This window comes from Triticum aestivum, chromosome 2A, assembly GCF_018294505.1.
Source record: "Triticum aestivum cultivar Chinese Spring chromosome 2A, IWGSC CS RefSeq v2.1, whole genome shotgun sequence".
Taxonomy (NCBI): domain Eukaryota; kingdom Viridiplantae; phylum Streptophyta; class Magnoliopsida; order Poales; family Poaceae; genus Triticum; species Triticum aestivum.
Window position 1 is genome coordinate 2,891,570 of NC_057797.1, and position 16,175 is coordinate 2,907,744.

General features: G+C 49.0%; 1 protein-coding gene and 1 pseudogene across 1 annotated transcript; both read right to left on the reverse strand.

The window, feature by feature from the left end:
* Nucleotides 1–6,297: 6,297 nt before the first annotated feature.
* On the reverse strand, nucleotides 6,298–10,207 carry LOC123186914 (uncharacterized). The gene is made up of 2 exons (XM_044598648.1): nucleotides 8,854–10,207; nucleotides 6,298–8,768 (listed from the first exon to the last, which is right to left on the reverse strand). The coding sequence occupies exon 2, from the start codon at nucleotides 8,759–8,761 to the stop codon at nucleotides 7,040–7,042; it is 1,722 nt and encodes a 573-aa protein (XP_044454583.1). The 5' UTR covers nucleotides 8,762–8,768; nucleotides 8,854–10,207; the 3' UTR covers nucleotides 6,298–7,039.
* Nucleotides 10,208–14,530: 4,323 nt separating this feature from the next.
* On the reverse strand, nucleotides 14,531–15,843 carry LOC123186843 (protein ENHANCED PSEUDOMONAS SUSCEPTIBILITY 1-like; annotated as a pseudogene).
* Between the last annotated feature and the right edge of the window lie 332 nt (nucleotides 15,844–16,175).

Below are 16,175 nucleotides of genomic sequence, written 5' to 3' on the forward strand. Positions count from 1 at the left end.
ACCCGCTGACGGGTCGCAGTGGAGAAAAATCGAAAAGTACGGGAAGGAGTTTGCAGATGACGCAAGGAGCATATGGTTTGGTCTAAGCGCAGATGGCATTAATCCTTTTGGGGAGCAGAGCAGCAACCATAGCACCTGGCCTATGACTCTATGTTAGTATAACCTTCCTCCTTGGTTGTGCGTGAAGCGGAAGTTCATTATGATGCCAGTGCTCATTCAAGGCCCTAAGCAACCCGGCAACGACATTGATGTGTACCTAAGGCCATTAGTTGAAGAACTCTTACAATTGTGGAATGGAACAGGTGTACGTGCGTGAGATGAGCACATGGGGGAAGAATTTGACCTAAAGGCGTTGCTGTTCGTGACCATCAATGATTGGCCTGCTCTCAGTAACCTTTCAGGACAGACAAACAAGGGATACCGCGCATGCACGCACTCGACAAATCAAGACACACTCGACAAATCTATCGTCAGTTGCTATTGTCTGTAAGTGATTTCTTTCTGTAATTTAAGTCTCAAACTAGCTGTAGTGATCCTTTTGATCAATCATTACCTGTAATTATCCTCACTATATTCTTTTCTGTGGTATTATGCAGGATGAAGATGTATGGAATGAGAAAAGGTGGACGCTATGACATTGGGTTCATTGACCCAAACACCGTTAATGAATACACATGGAAAATAAACAAGCATCATGAAAAGCAGGTAGAGGACAGCATGCTAGATTTCTTGAAGCGCCTCAAATACAACGAAGATATACTACTTCCTTACAACTTCCAGTGAGTCACACTTTCTTGTACTACAAATTCTCTGTTTTTGCCTACTAGCTAGCTACATGTTTTTGCTTACATATGCCCGCTTAATTAAGACATGCAAACGTGTGTGCATGCAGATTTCACTGGATCTTGTGTATCATTAAAGTGACGCCGGAACAGTTGAAATACTGGACTCACTACTCAAAGCAAATAGTGACTATAACATCTTGTTTGGGATAGTCAACAGGTAATTTCAATCATTATTAACTATACATCTCGGCATATTTAGTTCGTCATTTCATGATATGAACTATTTAATAACCCCTTTATTCATTTTCTTTGTCGGCGGGCAGGGCTTGGGCAAGGTTCATCAGCGTCACGGAAGGCGAATGGAAACGACAGCTGCAATGGTTTCGACCCAAGGTAAGTAATTAAGTAGTACTAGCTAGCTAGCTAGCAGCTGCCATCTCTTTAATTATCATGCTTGATTAATTATTATCTGATCAAATTAAATTCCATTCTCGTAAAGGCCCTGAAGCAGGCGCAGGGGACTGATCTGTGTGCATTCTGCGTTTGCGAGAACATTCGCATGATGGCGTCTGAAAGGAGCAGATCTCAAAGACAGGAATGGGTACGCTTGTCAGAACACTATTCACAATTTTTACACCATTATCGATATCTAGTCACACAACTAATACACATGCATATTGATCTCCTTCTTAACAGTTCACAGAGGTGCGGAACAAGCTCCTAGAAACGGAGCGCGTAGAAGCACTTCAAGAGGAAATAGCGGGATTTTTGCTCGACCAGGTCATAAATCCGAAGGGAGAATACTATTACCCGCTACCGCCCCCATCGACCAGGTCATGAACCACTTCCAATTGTCATCATGCTCCGAAGGCACCAATTAGGCTAATGCCACTGGCTCTGAAGGCAACATGCATATGTAGGAGAAATTGTATATAGCTATACATGTGTGTATGTGTAAATTAATATGGTGGTTTGTGAGACATTGATGATATATATATGATTGGTTCTACTAGAAATTCTATTTATATATATATGCATAACGTGTACAATGTGTAGTACCGTAAAATACCAGCAAACGAAAAAGAATTAAAATGAAAAACACAAAATTAAATGAAAAAGAAATCATAAAACCAAAAAAAACCAAACATTTTAGTACCGGTTGGTGTTACCAACCGGTACTAAAGGGCTCCCGGCCCCCGGAGCTGGCTCATGCCACGTGGTTGCCCTTTAGCACCGGTTCGTGCTGAACCGGTACTAAAGGGGGGGGGGGGGCTTTAGTGGAACCGGCACTAAAGGGCCTTACGAACCGGTGCTATTGCCCGGTTCTGCACTAGTGAACTACTACTGCCTTCATATATATTGTGGTATAGTTATAACCGCTGACCATATGAAGGAATACCATTACTTGATCTCTCATCTCCCTTTGATTTTAATTTGTGTGCACCTAGTGGTAGGATGCCTAAGATACACTTGATGTGATTAACGATTTTTAGCAGAGAACTGCTCTAAACACTCTTATATTTCTTTACAGAGGGAGTAGTATTCAAATTCTCAGAAGCAATATTCTTCCCTTCTAGGAATTTTAGACTATGTATAACTTAGCAAACATTTATATTTCAAGAAAAACTTAGATATTATATACAAATTTATTTTATGAATTATCCATTCAAAAGTATATGAAATTTAAGAGCAGGTAGTTGAATTTCTCTAGCATTGACAGATAATTTAAAAAAATGATTTGTGAGGTGTCGAGTTTCATTCATTAGATATTTCATGCAATGTGTGGTTTAATACATACAACTATATTTTCTACTGATATATTTGTCTAAAGAGTAACCATAAAAGTTATTTTACAATGGGGCGAGCAATGTCTTATGAAACAAACTCAATTGTCAAGGTAGAATCTTGATGGGTATAGTATCATCCTAGCTTATTTCTTTAGGTAGTGAAACAAAAAGGCATCCTAGCTTACGTGTTTTCATAGATAATGAAATAAAAAGCTTCCCTCTTGCCTTTTGCATCCGATGATGCACACATCCATCGTTTATCAAAAGTTCAGATTGAAGGCAAAACGAAGAAAAAATAAGGACAACAAGCTACAATACACCACAAACTCAAGAATTACATAGAATAGCCACCCTATTGTCATCCTAGATATCGATGTGTGCCTCGCATGATGCAGAGGCATCCTGCGATGTGATAGAAATATATATGTCATCCCTTACTATATGTCTAAACTTTGCAGTGGCATCAATCAATAGACGCAAACAATCCTCAAGTGCAGTGCTGCATTGAGATAGCTCTAACCTGTGTGGATGCTAACCAACACAACAGACCTTCTATCGACGGGATAATTCATAAGCTGACTGAGATGGACAGTGTTGAAGAATCAAGAGACGATCCAGGGTCTTCCATACACCAGGTATGATCCTGCAATAAAGTCGAGTGGAAAAGCTGAATCATATGGTAAACGGTGATGTACTTTTTACTGTGAGCAGAGAAGTGCTAATTTAAGTTTGTGCAAATGTTTCCTTTTACTACTTGTTTTAAAAAAATGATTCCTTTTAAATCCACCACTTTCTTCTTTGTTGCAGGTAAGGGCATCTCCAGTCGCGCCCCAGGAAGGCCTCCCCAGGCGTTTTTTCCGCGCCGGCGCCGAAAAAACGGCCCAGTCGCGCCCCCAGGAGCCCGATTTTCGCCGGCTTGGGCCGAAAACAGCGCCGGCGGACCCATGCCGAACCCGGCGCGCTGGGGGGCACTTGGGAGCGCCGGGGCGAGCTGTTTTGGCGCGAAAAAGACGCGGGCCAGCCGCGTCAGCGACTCGGCGCCTCGTCTTCCCCCAACGGCCTCGGTTCCCGCGGGGAATCAATGGCAAGGCTGCCGCCGGTCAGCCTTGCCATTGATTCCTCTCACGGGCGGCGCGTCACGGGACGGCGCGCCGGCGCCTCCCCTCCCTCGCACGCGTACACACGGGTGTGGCTCGGCTATAAAAGCCGGCGGCCTCCACTCACCAGCGCCCACACCAGCCCCGCCCCTCGCCGCCCGTCCAGCCCCTCCTCCCCCTACCTCTCCCGAGCGCCGCCGCCCAGCCCCTCCCTCTACCTCTCCCGAGCCCGCCCAGCCCCGCCTTCGCCATGGCAGAACGCTTCCCCGGAGATACGGCGGCGGCCAACGGCTTCGGCTGCCGTTCGCTCCGCGAACAGGGGTCCTGGCTCCTGTTCCAGGCGAACATCCCGGCGCCGCCGGACATGCGCGCCGGGCCGACGGGGTGGAGGCTCAGCGCCGGGGGAGTGCCCATTCCCCCGTTGCCCAACACCGTGGCGAAGCCGAGGTACTTCGCCGAGGAGGTCGACATCGTGCGCGCGTCCCTCCCCGTCGCCGAGCTCTCCCTCCCCCAGTACGCCGCCGACAACCACGCGGCCTGGGCGGCGTATTTCGAGCACCGCCAACAGCAGCGCTTGGCGTCCACCAACGGCGCGCCGGTGGTCAATGGCCGGCAGAACAGCGAGGGGCGCCACCTCTGGTGGGGCATCCCCGGCCGCACACTCGAGGGAGTGCTCACGTACCTCGAGGGCGGCAACGACCCGCCGTTGGCGTACCCCCCGGCGAGGGTGGCCGCCCCGGCGCAGCACCGACGCGCCGGGCCATGGGCTCCAAGGAGGTTCATCACCTCCTCTTCTTCCTCATCTTCCCGTTCTTCTTCTCACTCCTCCGGCTCTCCGGCGCTGTTCGGCGTCAAGGCCGAGCCCGCGGCGGAGACGCCGCTCGGCCGGCGCACTCGCAGCGCCGGCATCGTCATCAACGAGGGCGGCCGGAGCGCCCCCTCGTCGGCTCCTCCGCGCTTCGTCAAGCCAAAGACGGAGCCGGGGCTGGCGCCGGTGAAGGCGGAGTTCGGCGACGACGACGACGCGGCCCTCGAATGGGCGCGCCAGGACTCCATTGCGATGGAGAAGGCGCGCCGCGAGAAGGAGAAGGAGCGCCAGCGCGCCGCCCTACGCCGCTTCGAGGAGCGCCGACGCGGCCGCGAGGAAGGCGGGGTCGTCGTTTTGTGCGACAGCGACGACGACGACTACGCGCCGCCGCCTGTTCGCCATGGCGACGCCGGGCAGGGGTCCAGCAGGGGCACCCGCGTCAAGGAGGAGAAGACCGACGACGACGACGGCGGCGACGACGGCGACGACTTCAGCCCATTTCTTTTTTTATATTAGGTTAATGTAATGTTTGGCCGAATTTCGCCAAAATTTGTAATGTTTGACCGAAATTTAACTAGTTTTTATCATAACTTCACCGAACAGTTCTGTTTTTTCTTTAAGATACGCGCCTGGAGACGGCCCTGGGGGCCGATGGCTGGGGACCGACTCGCCCCCAGTGCCGTTTTTTTCGCCGGCTCACCCCCAGGCGGCGCTTTTAGACGCCCCCTGAGGGGCCAACGGCTAGAGATGCCCTAAGCGGATCTGCCTTGAAGGAGCTTCCTCCATCAGTGTCTTGTGTGGACAACCAAGATTGTGAAAAGAACAAAAGGGAATAGAACATAATGCAGTTAAGTGCACACAAGGGGCCTACAGAGCACACAAGTTTAGATGATGACCTCAAAGGCCAGAAGGGCAGCAGAGATGCAAAGAAGATGGACCCGACGCCACAGTGTGCTGCAGGGTACCCGCCGCTAAGGGTGTCGAAACCAGAGCTTCCAAGTATTATAGCCGAGGTCATAGAGCCACAGGCCCAACAAATGGAGGAGCCATTCAACCACGATGAGTTCTCCGACTCCAACTCCAACTCAAACACCGTCTCCGACTCCGACTCCGAGCCCGATGATTTCTCGCGTCATACCTGCAGCCTTAAGGACACGGCAAGGCCAGCAGATGCTGGCGCCGGCGGCAAGAAGTTCCCTGTGGATGGAGGAGGTAGCAACAAGGCCAGCAGTAAAGACACGAAGGCGGACTTCGTCAAGGGAGAAAGTGCTCTGACCAGTGAGAACCACTCGAGCCAGGGGAGGACAGGCAACGTAACCAGCGTCCCGACCGTCGCTGACCATAGACCAATGGTCGGAGTTCTTCCCGAACAGGTCATGATGAGGCATCCTAATATTTTGTCTGAAAGCAAAAGGATATCTTGCCATTACAAACAGAGTAATGCATAGAGTCTGACCTATGCCTGCCTCTGCTTGGAGTTATTCCAAAAAAAAGGCTATAATAACATACCCCCTCCATTCCACAATATAGTGCCTATAATTTTTTGTGAAAGTCAAATTTTGCCAACTTTGATCAAGTGTATAGAGAAAATTGTCTACATCTACAATACCAAACATGTATATTCTGAAAATATAACTTATGATGTATCCAATGATGTGCGTTTGGTATTCTAGATGTATCTACTTTTCTCTATATATATGATCAAAGTTTGTAATGTTTGACTTTTGCAAAAATCTATAGGCACTACATTATGGAACAGAGGTAGTAGTACAAAAGGAAGCTTGTCTAAAAATAAAAAAAAGACTAAAAAAAGGAAGCCAGTACAATTCAGTACCATACTAAAGACTCATCCAGACACTAGATTCGGAGTGCCACTCACAAAACTCAAGATAAACACTGGTACTGGTAGTACATATAAATCCGTCCATCACATGAAACATCCAAGACGACAGCAAACCACGACCATTCAAGATGAAATAATGAAGAAACAACGAGAGAGGTACAAAAAAATAGTAAAAAAAAGCATGAATAGAACATCAGTACCAGGAGGAGCACTAGCATGCAGTGGCAGCGTCTGCGGTTGCATCGTCGGGCCTGCTGACATACCCTAGGTGACCGAGCAACGCCCAGAGGAGCGTTATCAGCTCGCCGCCCCGTGCGATGGCCTCGGCGTGCCCATCAAGGTTGTCCGACGGACCGACATACAGGATCATCTCCGACCAGAAGCCGACAAGAACCTCCCACGCCTTCTCTTCTCCTGCAGGCAGCTCCACCAGTCGCCTCCCAAACTCCACACCATTCTTGAGCACCTCATGCTCTGATCTTGTGCTCAGCTGCTCGGATAGCTTCTGGTACTTCACCTGGGCCGTTGCTTCAGGCCTGATAACACCGATGAGGATGTGCTCTGCTTCCTTCTTAACGTCTTTAAACACGCCCTTACACCAGAGGTCGAAGTCAGGGAGTAGCTGAGGACAGTGGGCCACAAGGTAGGCGCAATACCGTGACAGGTGAGTAGCAACAATCTTGTGGTCAGAGGGAGGAAGCTGTGGGTCTGATCTTACTTCAAGGATGCTCGTGGGTCGTGGCGATGTGACACACAAGCATGATGTCAGCTGTACCTTTGGCGCCATTGAACGTCCAAAGTAGGCTGTCGCCGACTTGTAGCTGCTGCAGGATCTTGGGCAGAGATGGCACGCCATTGTTTCCGGCTCGCACATGCCTTCTCAATGCATGGATGATAGCAACCTTCACCGCTGTTGGTACCTTCTTCTTTTGGTCAGGAAGATTAATGAGACGACGAAGAAGAGCCACTGGAGTTTTCCTTGGGTGGAGCACTATGACTGAGCACAAGTACATTTTGTCCTCCCAATGTTTCAACATCTTGCATCTACACTGCAATAGATTGCCAACCCATTTCTTCGTGGTAGGAGATTGTTGCCAAGAAGCATTGTTTATATAGCAGCGGATAAGGGCTATTTTTGTCCAGTTAGAGCAGATGTACGAAGCAATCTCTCTCATCTCAGCAAGCAAAACTAGTGCAGCAAGTGAACACAGTGACATGCGTTCAAACAATACACTTCTGAAGTGCCTATACTCATCAGTGCCGTTGCAGTGCTTGTAACAAGCTAACTGTGGTTCACCAAAAGTACCATATTTGACCACTGTGAGAAAAACTATGGAAAATATGCAGTAACTGATGCTTAAGAGTGAAATAAATATGTTCAAAATGGGCAGCCAACTCTTTGAGTATGAAACTGGGAGTGAAGAATAATAATAATCATGAAGAAAAGTAAGCTCATGTGCAATCACCCCAAGTACCCTTTCCTCATCTCTCTCCTCGAGCAATACAAGCCGTAAAAAGTTACGGGCCTTCATGAAGCCAGCATCAGCAATTGTGTACCTTGCAAATCGACACCGTAGCAACTTGAACAATGCGAACGAAAAGCATACATCTTTAAGCAGATGTGCTGTCGAGGTCGGAAGCATGACGCAGATCTGCCAAACTTTGTCCATGGTGAGTATGCCATTGTTTATACTTGTCCTATGACCTCTATTGGATATCCATTTGAAGGTATAACCATGAGGCTGTTTCTGTACTGATTCAGCATCCTCTCCCGTGACTATAAGTGGGGGAGGTCTTGCTAGATCTACGTGGTGGCTTCTATCTTGTAACTGCTCCATGTATCCAACAATAAGACGAGGATTGTGTGCAAGTGTTAATGATTGTCTGGCCTTGTACCATGAATAATACTTCAAAAGTAATTTGGCAAAGATAAGAGCCCATGGTGCAAAAATAAACCAAGGAGAATCCAGATGATATTGTGGAACTGCGATGGCCATAAGGTAAGAAATCCATATTGCTTCAACAAGAAATACCGCAGGGGGTGCAATGTCTCGAGCTTCTCTAGCATCTCCAGCAACTATTACAGCAGTATTGATACCGACAATCTGAACAAGACCAGACCATACTAAGACACCCAGGATGATTGGGTAGCAAACCATAGAAATGGTTTCCAAATTCCTCCCAAATGGAACGGCGATGGCACGCTGATTACTAGTGGTGGAGACAATATAGGAGACGGTGGGTAGAAACAACATGGTCACACCAAGGAAGAGGTAGCGGGTCAATGGATGGTGGCGATAGCGATGGCCGTAGGCGCCTATGCCGACCATGACTCCCATCAAGACAGTGTGCACTACCAGAAGAGCGTTGACTCGCAGCAACTGCCCATCCACGTGCTTAGTGAAGGCCGCAAGTGCATCTTGATCAACGGAGCAGTTCATGATCGACCTGATTGTCAGTTTGAACATCAGTACAAGTTGTTAAGAGATGCACAAGACATGCTCCACTGGAAAAAGGCACCAACAAGATTTACCTCAAGGTGGCGATGGAGCGCACAAAATAAGATGTGCACCTCCTTCCCCGCAGAGAAAATAAGATGTGCACCTCAATGGACTTGGATTTTTTCTCCTGATTGCGCTCTGCGTTCGGAGGATAATTAAGGACCTAATTAAGGGCCTCTCCTTTTCAATTTTGCCTGCTTTGAGTCTATCGGGAATGATGACAGTGGAATGGATTCGTTCCTTGTTGCTTTTGTGCTGGACTGCTGGTGCTTTGCCCTTTCCTCATTCCTGCGTGCTGCACACTTGTGCCGCCTCCTTTATTTCCGAACGTAGCTGGCGCGCAGGACAAGGACCTGCTAAAACATATCTACTCTCTATATCTGTCATTAGCTCAGTTAGAACATCTATATATGACAAGCTATTTCCTGGCTTGTTACTAAGAAGGGGATAGAGAAAGTAATTATAAATAAACTTACGCAAAGTAACGAGCTCTCCAACAAAGTGTTTCTTAGCCTATTACTAATACCAGTGGATTGTAGTCCTGGCCGGAGACGCACATGAAGATATGGAGCGTGATAATCTATCATATCGGCGGGGAAAATTCTAATGAGTGACATTCCATGGGAGCAGCGAAAAAATAATTCATTGGTTCTAGTTCTAGCTAGTAGAGGCGAAAAAACCCGTGAAGAACAAAAGAATAAATATTTGGTTGGTTTTTGCTCCGGTTCATGGCGAGAAGGATGGCAAGAGATTTCACAAAAAAAAAAAGGATGGCAAGAGGAAAGCAATAGAAGAGAAAAAAGAAAAGCTATGGGGTGATCCTCCTCCTTGAAAAATAAAATCTACTACCCGGCCCGAGGGCCCATGCACGTAGTACGTGAGAATCAACCAGGTGGTCTCTGCTTTATTCGTAGATTGAAGCTTGCAATCAGTGGCGTCATGCTTTAATTTCTCCTTTGTATCTTTCCGTAAAACAAGACTTGGTTGTGATCCTCAAGCCAGCAAGAACGTGCCTGTCCTACGACACCAATCATAAAAAAAGTAGTGCTACTAAAACAAAGCAGACGATGGACGCGCATGCAGAGCAGAGATCCACTTTGCTTTGGTCTCAGCAGAAAGCAATGGCCCTTGTCGCCGTTGCCGTGCTCCTCGCCGTCTGCGCGGACGGTGCAGGTCTCAGCAGAAAGAAAATGAAGGGTGGATTCAAAGTTATTTGTTACATCTTGGAGCGTAGAGAAGGTTCCAAAGTTGAACTGTACTGCATGAAGTTATTTGTACATAATTACAGCTGCGTAAAGAGCACTAACACTAGTAGAAAACAGGGCTTCAGTTCGGGCCTGGCCATCCCATTAGTCCCGGTTCGTGAGCCTAGGGGGCCGGCCGGGGCCTCGTGGGCATGGTCCCGGTTCGTCTGGACCAATTTGTCCCGGTTCTAGGCACGAACCGCGATCAATGGGCCTCGCTCCTGGCCCACAGCCATTGGCCCCGGTTCGTGGCTCGAACCGGGACAGAAGGGGGAGCTTTAGTCCCGGTTCCAGCCACGAACCGAGACAAATGAGTTGCGTATATATACCCCATCGCCATAGCAGAGCACTCCACAGTGCTCTGTTTTTTGCTGGCCGGCGAGGGGAGGGCATTTGGGTGCTCTAGCTCACCTTCTCCTTCCCGAAGCGCCCGCGCGTCAACCGTCTGCCCGCCGGCGTCGAGCAGCACCAGTCGGAGCGCCTCGTGTCGGAGAAGCAGAATCCCTGGCTGGAACAAGATCGAGCGTCGCGATCGGAAATCAGGCGCAAACGAGACCTCCCATCTCGTGTCATCGGGATCGCCCGCATCGCCCCCCTTCCTCGACGGCCGCTCGTCACGCGCGCCGAAGTCTCCGCTCACCGCCGTGTTCGCCATCTGCCCCTTCCTCTCTGATTTTTTTTTAAATAGTACTCGCTTGGCTCGACTAAGTAATCATCTATTCATGCGAGGCTTACATATATCAAGATATTCAATCTTATTAGTTCAAGCTCACCCCTCAAGGGGATACAAGTGAAGGACAGGACTTGAAGCAAGCCGAATGAGATGCATGAGAGCAGCATTGCTTTGCTGACAAGAACAAACTCACCATTTTCACCAGGTCCACCTAGGTAGGTATCCTCAAACGTACGTCCGTCCGTCCAGGGGTTCAATCAAGCTTGAGTGCGCAACAAGAGATGCAAATATGGTGGTTCGCCGTCACAGATGTGCGTGCGGAAGAAGCTGTTCGTTTAGATTCTTTATTACATAGGAACTGTAATGTAATCCCTAACTTTCGGATCGCCGGAGTGCAGTCCCACTAAACCATGAACAAAATGCCTTATTACCTCTGCACCACCAGTTTTCGTTGACAAAAAGGCTGTCCGCTACATCTTCTCTTATATGGGGCGCAGAGGAGTTGCTTGTTAGAGGGTGCAAAAAGGCATCATCTCTCCATCTGATTAAAATGAACCAGATCTGAATATTTACATCTGACCTTGATATTTTTATTGCACAAATTAAATGCTGCAGCCACCTTCGAAATGTGCATCCCCTTTTACCCGTATCGGATCCTACCACCAGAATTTGTATATGTGATTCAGAACCAAACAGCAAGCCACGGCCACGTGAAATCGATTGGGCCAGAAGTATTAATATGGGTTGCCAGAGAAACGATAAGAACAGACAACGATTGATTAAAAGGACTCCTCCCCTCAACTAAAAAAAAAAGAGATTAAAAGGACTCCGGTGGCTCTATGTGAATACGAGATCGTGATCTCTTTGGATTCGATCATCGTCCGGCGCGGCATGTCTGCCTTGAGGCCACCGTGGGCGGACCTGCCGCCGGAACTGCTTCTCGACATCTCCGGCTGCCTACATGAACCTGCCGACTTCGTCCCCTTACATACCGTCTGCATGTCGTCGCGTGGTGCAGGACTACTGCACTCTCCACGGACGCGGCCCATGTTCCGGCCGTGGCTCCTCATGCCATGTGACGGCATCATTGTACACTCCGTCGTCAACTTCGGGGGCATGTCGACCTCGGGCCTACGCCGTGACTGCGACGACATGGTCCTCGCAGAGCCGCCTGGTGCATCGTCGGCCGACGATAGAAAGTGGGTGGCTAGCATAGATGGCACGGCTGCATGGTTCTTCACGTGGAGTACCGAGCCAAAACTTGTAAATCTTCTCACGGGAGACATCACCCTGATGTCTAAGCTTCTAGACAATGTTGATGATAAGACGAAACAACTTTGGAAAGATCCCTGTGGTAATCCTCATGGAATCTAGATGTGAGAAGAGGTAGGTTTTTGGACGTAGCGTGTCACAATAGCAAGATCTATGTGCGCGCATGCGACAAGTTAGTGCCAAAGTTGAATGCAATCAATGGAAGAGACTACATCTGTGATGGCACGTACCTTTTGGAATCCAGTGGTGAGCTTATATCAGCCTCCGTCCTACACGAGCACGGTTGGCAGGTCAGTGATGGCACGCCATGGGGCGCACTCTTGGTGGAATTGGAAGCGCCGGAAGAAACGAACGGGGACGGCAAGTTGAGGTGGGTGCAGAGACAAGGATGGAGCTTGAGAGACCGTGTTCTCTTCCTTGGTTCCCCGGCCAGCTTCTCCGTGGACGCCACAGAGCTAGGCATGGACGGCGGGTGTGCCTACTTCATGTTTGGGACCTACATGTTTAGGTACAACTTCATCAACAGCGAGGCAAAACTCCTGGAGTGGTTGCACCACGGATCGGGCGCGGACAGGGAGTTTGAACAAACAATAGTAGGACACGGCACCGCGGCTCTTAGGTTGTTGAACTGCAGAAAAAAAGGTACATCTACTTTAGTTGTTGATTGTGATTAAGTTGTACTGCAGTTTAGTTCTATGTTAATGGAAACACTACCCAACCGCACATTCTTTTATTTTTACGTTCTATATATGTCTGCCCCTGACTCGCAGTGACCTACTTTGTCCAAGTATCTGGCCTCCCACCATTGTCCAAAGGGGAGAAGAAGCTGCAAACTGCTGTGGAAGAAAAAGAACTGGGATGCTCCCATGATGGTGCATACACTCCTCAGGCCCTCATTTGGTTTGCTGCTCAATGCATGCATGTACACCTACTCCACATGATGCCATCATTTATTTAACACTGGTTTCACTCTAACTAGATGTGCATCATATATAACATACATAACAAAAGATAGATTAAGACAAGGGTACCAAGACTTGGTAGTACGATACATGTAGTCTAGCTATTTCTTGAAGTCTCCTCTATGCATTGGTTTGTTCATGTTAATAAGAGAAAGTTGTTAGTAGCTTGTTAGCTGCCACAACAATAACATAGAGAAGGCTTTATATTCATCTATTTTATTCTGCGGGAACTAACTTAAGTTGTCTCTAGCTAACTACTAGGTGGGGAGAAATGAGTGGGCAAAGGGACTAAATTTGGCCCGTATTGCTGCCGGCCATCATTTGATTTGCCGTCACCTAACTAATAAAATTGGTCTTTACTAAAGAACTAATAAAATTTGTCTAAAAAACCTAATAAAATTACCATTTAACATGTGTTTTCACTCTTAATCAAGTTTTTTTTTGCGGGTACACTCCAAGTTGGCATCAGACACAACAGAAGATAATAAGAAAATATAAATTAAGACGATGGTACCAAGACTTGGTATGATACAGTAGCATTCCTGTTTTTCGCAGCCACCTCTACACATTGGTTGGTCCATATAAATATGAAGGTGTTGCTAGCTTGTTGCTAGCTGCAACAGTGACATTTCTATCTGTTCAAATTGCTACTCATTTTAAGTCAGCGCCTTGGTTCATTAGTTTAGCTAGCTATTGTTGGGGCAAGTTGGATTGTTTTTTATATAAACCAGCGTTGAGCAGGTGGCACGTCACTATCAGCAGAATCTTTCAAGTCAAGATAGCTAAACACGTATAGGGGACGCTAATTTTCTTCACGCACCATCAAAATGAACAGATAACAATGTTGCCCAACCTAAATTCTATGGAAATGGTACACGAAGGCTGTGGCGGCAGAGGAAAGGTACCAGCACCGGTGAAGAGAGCGACGGGACGGCGGAAGTCAGTGGCGGCGGCGCCCACCCTCTCGGCACTTGGTGCTGCCTGGGAGGGGTGCCGGGCCTCGTGGTTGTAAATTTTGTAGTATTTTATTTTCTTAAAGAAATAGAGGGTACAAATGGGATTTAATTCTGAGAAAAAAAGTAAATCTTTGTTTGATTTATATTTTGAAAGTATTCAAATGATAAGCCATTTTAGTCTTCATCCTTTTGATTGGTATAACTATCGAAAATTATGTGTGGAAGAGAACAAAATATGTCTGTTGTTTGATTTGTTAGTATGACTGAGGCAAAGAAATTTGTTTAGGTGACACACTCAAAGTGCGACCTGACAAGCTAGCAACAGAAACTGCCACCAAAGAAGAAGAAAAAAGTGCAACCTTACGCTGGGCATCAGAATTATTACGTCCGGAAATACTTGTAATCAAAATGAATAAAAAAAGATGTATCTAGACGTATTTTAGTTCTAGATACATATCTTTTTATCCATTTTGATCACAAGTATTTTCAGATGGAGGAAGTACATCACAGACACGGCATTTGAAGGAAGAAAATGAAGCACCGGAACCAGACTCTCCGTCGGTGAGGGCATCAGGATTCAGGAGAGGACCATCTCTGCCCTTCTAGAGGTTCTTCAACTCTTGGTCGGCGACGAGCTTGGCGAGAACATGAGGAGCAAGACACACCTCCAGTTCCATGCCCCGGCCCCTCCGCCGTCCTCAAAAACCGTGATCAACCCGTCCAGCTTGTTCCCCGGGCCGGTCCGGACGCCCAGCGGCCTGCCCCAGCCAAAGTCATTGCCATACACATCAAACCGCGGCGAGCCGCTCACTACCACAATGGCAGGATCCCCACCTAAGTCAGGCGCGTATCTTAAGCTGGGGTTTTTAGACCAAGACACGAGCTCCTCTGTCACCGTCGCCTCGTCGACCGAAGCCACAACACGGTTGAGTAGCCAAGCCGTCCAGCCCAGCCGGCTGTCCCCTAGGATCTTGCCCACGTAACCCTGTGGAATACCCTTCACCCGTGTCCTGCATCCGACGGGGAGGACGAGCCTCGTCTCCCGGTCCGGCGCCAGCCCCCGGGCTCGACACACCGCTCGCCACAGGTGCGCGAGCAGGGCCTGCAACGAGGAGATGGTGGCCGTGGCCGTGCCGGCCATCTCGGCGTTCGCTTTAGCCTTGAGCTTCTGTATGCTCTCCGGGGAGAAATGGATCCGGCATTCCTGCACCGGCGGGCACTCAAACCGCCTCGCCATGTCCTGCACCTCGGCAAAGGGCAGAGGGATCGGCACGGGGCAGCCGTCGTGGAACCATCTCTCAAATGGAGGCAATGGCGCCGCTGTGAATATGTTGCCGTCACCTCTTCGGCTGATCTCTGACCATGTGTTGAAAAAGTCCCACAACGTTGTGCCGTCCGCGGCCGCGTGGCTGAGCGACGTGGCGACGAAGACGCCGTCGGCGAGCTCGGTGACCTGGACGGCCAGGAGCGGCCGGCTGGGGTCAACGGCCGCGTTGGTGCTGAGCATCCCGTTGAGAGGGAAGAAAGAGGAGACGACGCGCGGGATGACCCGGAGCGGGCCGGAGATGTCGGATACGTCGACCCCGGGCGCCACGGCGTGGATGAACTCGGCGCCTTCGTCCCCGCAGCGGAGAGAGATCGTTAGAGCGCCGGCACTGGCAGCGGGCGCGACGGCGAAGCGGCCGGCAAGGGGGTAGAAGCGGCCCAAGGCGCGTGCGAAGGAGGACGCGAGGTGTTGGACGGCGCTGGCGGGAGGCTTGGGCAGGAGGACTCCTTCCTGGATGTAGCCCACGGTGATCCGCCGCAGGTCCCATGGCGTCAGGTGGACGGTCTGAAGCTCGGGCGGCACTGAGCTGTTTTGATACTCTGGCTTGACCATGCGGCTGGAGATGATGTGGACACCGCCGCCTTCCATTTTGATCGCCTTCTGTGCGTTAGGGTTGGGGATATACTGGAGTATATATCATAGGAGGCCATGTGAGCCCATGTGTGTGCACCTCAAAAAAATATAGAAGGATTTGTCTAGAACACATCTAGATGTGCTATAGTTATTGCACATCTAGATGACACAATCAAGTGTGCAATACTTATGGCATATCCAGCTGTGCATTAGCAAAACTGTTACTTAAAAGTGCAAGATTTGTTTCTTTGGTAGTACACTACTTGGATGTTTGTTCGTTACGATATCCCTGACTTTCGGATTGCCGGAGTGCAGTCCCACTAAAGACTAAACCATGGCTTATTACC